Source organism: Chaetura pelagica, unplaced genomic scaffold (genome assembly GCF_000747805.2).
Source record: "Chaetura pelagica isolate M959 unplaced genomic scaffold, ChaPel_1.0 scaffold117, whole genome shotgun sequence".
Lineage (NCBI taxonomy): Eukaryota > Metazoa > Chordata > Aves > Apodiformes > Apodidae > Chaetura > Chaetura pelagica.
In genome coordinates, this window is record NW_009954185.1 from 9031511 (window position 1) to 9034588 (window position 3078).

Here is a 3078-nt window from a genome sequence, read left to right on the forward strand (position 1 = left end):
ACTGTCATTCCTATTTAAGTCTTTAAATTCCAAAAAAAGGAACAGTTATTTGACTGCAGCCTGCTACTGCAATACAAAGCAAAAATACAAGATAAGCCAGATCAGGGAAGTCAGGAACACTGCTGCCTCTGAGCTATGGATTTTAACTGTTATGATCAAATTGTAGAAAGAAAGTGGAACCACTCTTCATTCTGTATGCAGTTTGTAAGAACGAAACTCCTGTCATACAACAATCTAATCTGCTTTATGTTGAAATGAAACAAGAAACAAGACATGGAGGCAGAAACTGTCTATGCTTCTGCAAACCCTTTGCAGTCTAGCAATCAAAACCAGCAAAACTGCTAGCTTTCTATCCATTTATCTCTCCTGATACAGAAAGGCAGCAAATGCAGGAAAGTCAAGAGAAGCTTCACAGAGGGAGCAAGGCAAAAAGCATTGTCCACATCTTGTAAATGCTGAGATCAATACTTTGATTTTACAGGTTTTGCTCCAAGCCACTGAGGTCATTTACCTGTTTCATAGTAGTCATACATATGTACTGGCACTGGTTTGATATCTGAGACAGGGAGGCTTTGTTCCACACTGAAGGAGAAGCTGATCGCCTTCTGGGAGACCTGGAAATGGTAAGACAAGAAAACACATCAAACCTTTTATTTTCATACCTATCCTCAAGGCTAAGGTTGAACAGATGCATTTCTCGGTCAGACTGGGCAGCAAAGTGCCGTTCTACAATTCTCTCCAGATTGTAAAGTTGGTGTCAAATCAGATAATTGTTTAAAAGCTGTTTCTAAATATGTTTTATTGCTAAAATTGTGATCGTTTTTTCTTCTTCTTCCTATCTACATTACCAGTTACTCTACCCATTGCCTGGGTACTGCAGCTTTCAGCACACCAGCATTCATCCTCTCACTGAAAGCTCCTGTTAGTTTCTTTCTTTGCCTTTTCCCAGCTAAAATGGCCTTCAGCATCTCTATGACTCTCTTCTCTCTTTAATCACATTGAACTCAAATCCCCATCCTCTCCTGTGTTTCTGTTCCTCATTCCAAACTCTTGCAGCTAATTGCCTCAAACTTTCCTCCTTGCTCATCTTCCTCAGCTTCAAGTTTTCATTTGCATGCCTGGGACTGTGACGCTGCTCTCTTTTTCCTTTGTCCTTGTTTTTCATACTGCTGGTCTCTTTATAGGAATAAAACCATGGACAGGGGTTCTGGAGAATTTGCTGCAGCACTTGTGTCCTACTGGGTAAACTTTTCACATCTCAACATCTGAGATTCTTTGTCAATTCAGAACACCTACTCCAATCTTCCTTATAGTAATCCTTGGAGGCCAATCACTAAAAAGTTGTGTTTGAGAGCATAGATATTATTACTTTTTTTTTTTTTCTTCCTCTCTCCTTCCTTTCTTGGCACTTTAAGGTCCCTTGTATTTCGATTTTAATCTTTCTCCACTCTCATTCCCTTTATTAATGTAATCAATGTGGGTAGTATATTCTTTTCATACAGATATCTCCCTGAAATGAAAGGGATGTAACTGTCTCCCTGTAAAACACTCTTACTCTCATCAGTGTAAAACACTGATGAGAAACATCATTTAGAGGATGAAGAATATTATGTAGACTGGGAAATTTTGCAATTTGGAATGCAACTTAGCTATGTTTGTGAAAATTAATCATACAGCATTCTTCACAAAAATAACAATTACATATCTTTTCACTGTAGACTACAACTTCTGTTGTATATTTTATATTGGACTGAGTGAAGTCCCCTTACATTTTAAAGACATGGCCGTTACTAACCTACTAATTAGATAATTCTTTTATCTGTTTTAAACTTCCAATTTAATAAGACCAAATAGAAGCCTTACCTGCTGAAGGTAGAAGAGGATGTGGTTGTTCTTGATGTCTACACGATCCACAACAGAATTGTGTTGCTGAAGCTTTACATAAAGCAAATGATAGCAATGTTATACAAAGGAGACATGCCAAGACTTACAAATAATAATTTGAAAGCAAAATATATTTAAAGTGACTGCCATGCTCTGCCATGTTCTGCCACCCTGACATCTAGTGGCCAAAATAAGAAATGCAAACTGAGCATTTTCGTAGCACGACTGCAAACCAATCACAGTGAAAAACAGGTTTGCTGGGACACATTATCAACTTGAGTGCTCTTGTTTCAATGAGATTTCATAATTACATGATCGTTTCTGCAGCTCCAGCTGACTCACTCTCTAGAGTGTTGCATATTTTAAAAAACAAAAGTTTAAAAATTTTTAGAAAAGCACATAAGCAAAATTAATTTACTGCAAAAATGTACAAAAATAAGTGTAAAACCAGCTATTTTTTCCATATGTGTATATAGATGAATATATATAAAGTATATATAAGAACATAAAATACATATGAAATATATATAAAGTACATATAAAGAGGACTAGAGTGCCAAACAGTGTGACAGATCAGTGGAAAAATCTTCCAAAGAAAAGTTATGAATTTCATACAGTTCTACTAAAGAACGAAATTCACATGTGAATGTGAATAGTTATAGATGCACTTAGCTATATAGACTCTACAATGAATTGTATCCTTCTTTTTAGGTACTTTAAGGCTCATGGCTTGAAGAGAATGCACCTGCTGCAGAACCTACATTGCACTAGGAACTAAAATGTAGTGATTATCAATGTTCTCTCTACAATTGTCATAATTGTGACCAAATTTCTGTATAATAAAGGAAAAGCAGTACCCATTTTTTCTTTGATAAACTGTGCTGTAGAGGAAGGTCTAACAATTGAAAAATACTCATTTGAGAAATTTAACCATGGCAGAAGTATTTCTTACATAGATTCTGTTTGGTTGTGTGATAAAAGGCTTGTTCCCCCTCGATACAAAGGAGTAGAAGAACAACAGCCAACGGGGAAAACCCCAGTAACCTGGAGCACCCTGACCTGATTCCCCCCTGGGCTGCCACTGGGCAATGCCCTGACCCATTGCTGGGGAGACCCACCAGGTGAGTCTACAGCAGGGTATCCCTGGATCACTTTACTGTGGTGCCTCTAGGAGCACAGCCTGAGTGTGGGAAG

The 3078-nt window shown here is 37.6% G+C and overlaps 1 protein-coding gene across 1 annotated transcript in view; it reads right to left on the reverse strand.

The window, feature by feature from the left end:
* LOC104393537 (ovostatin-like) overlaps positions 1 to 3078 on the reverse strand; it is a 34529-nt gene that overhangs the window by 659 nt on the left and 30792 nt on the right. The window contains exons 33-34 of the mRNA XM_010003040.1: positions 1864 to 1935; positions 512 to 614 (exon numbers count right to left, since the gene is read on the reverse strand). Of these exons, the coding sequence (XP_010001342.1) occupies positions 512 to 614; positions 1864 to 1935 (175 nt within the window). The remainder of the gene's footprint in view (positions 1 to 511; positions 615 to 1863; positions 1936 to 3078) is intronic.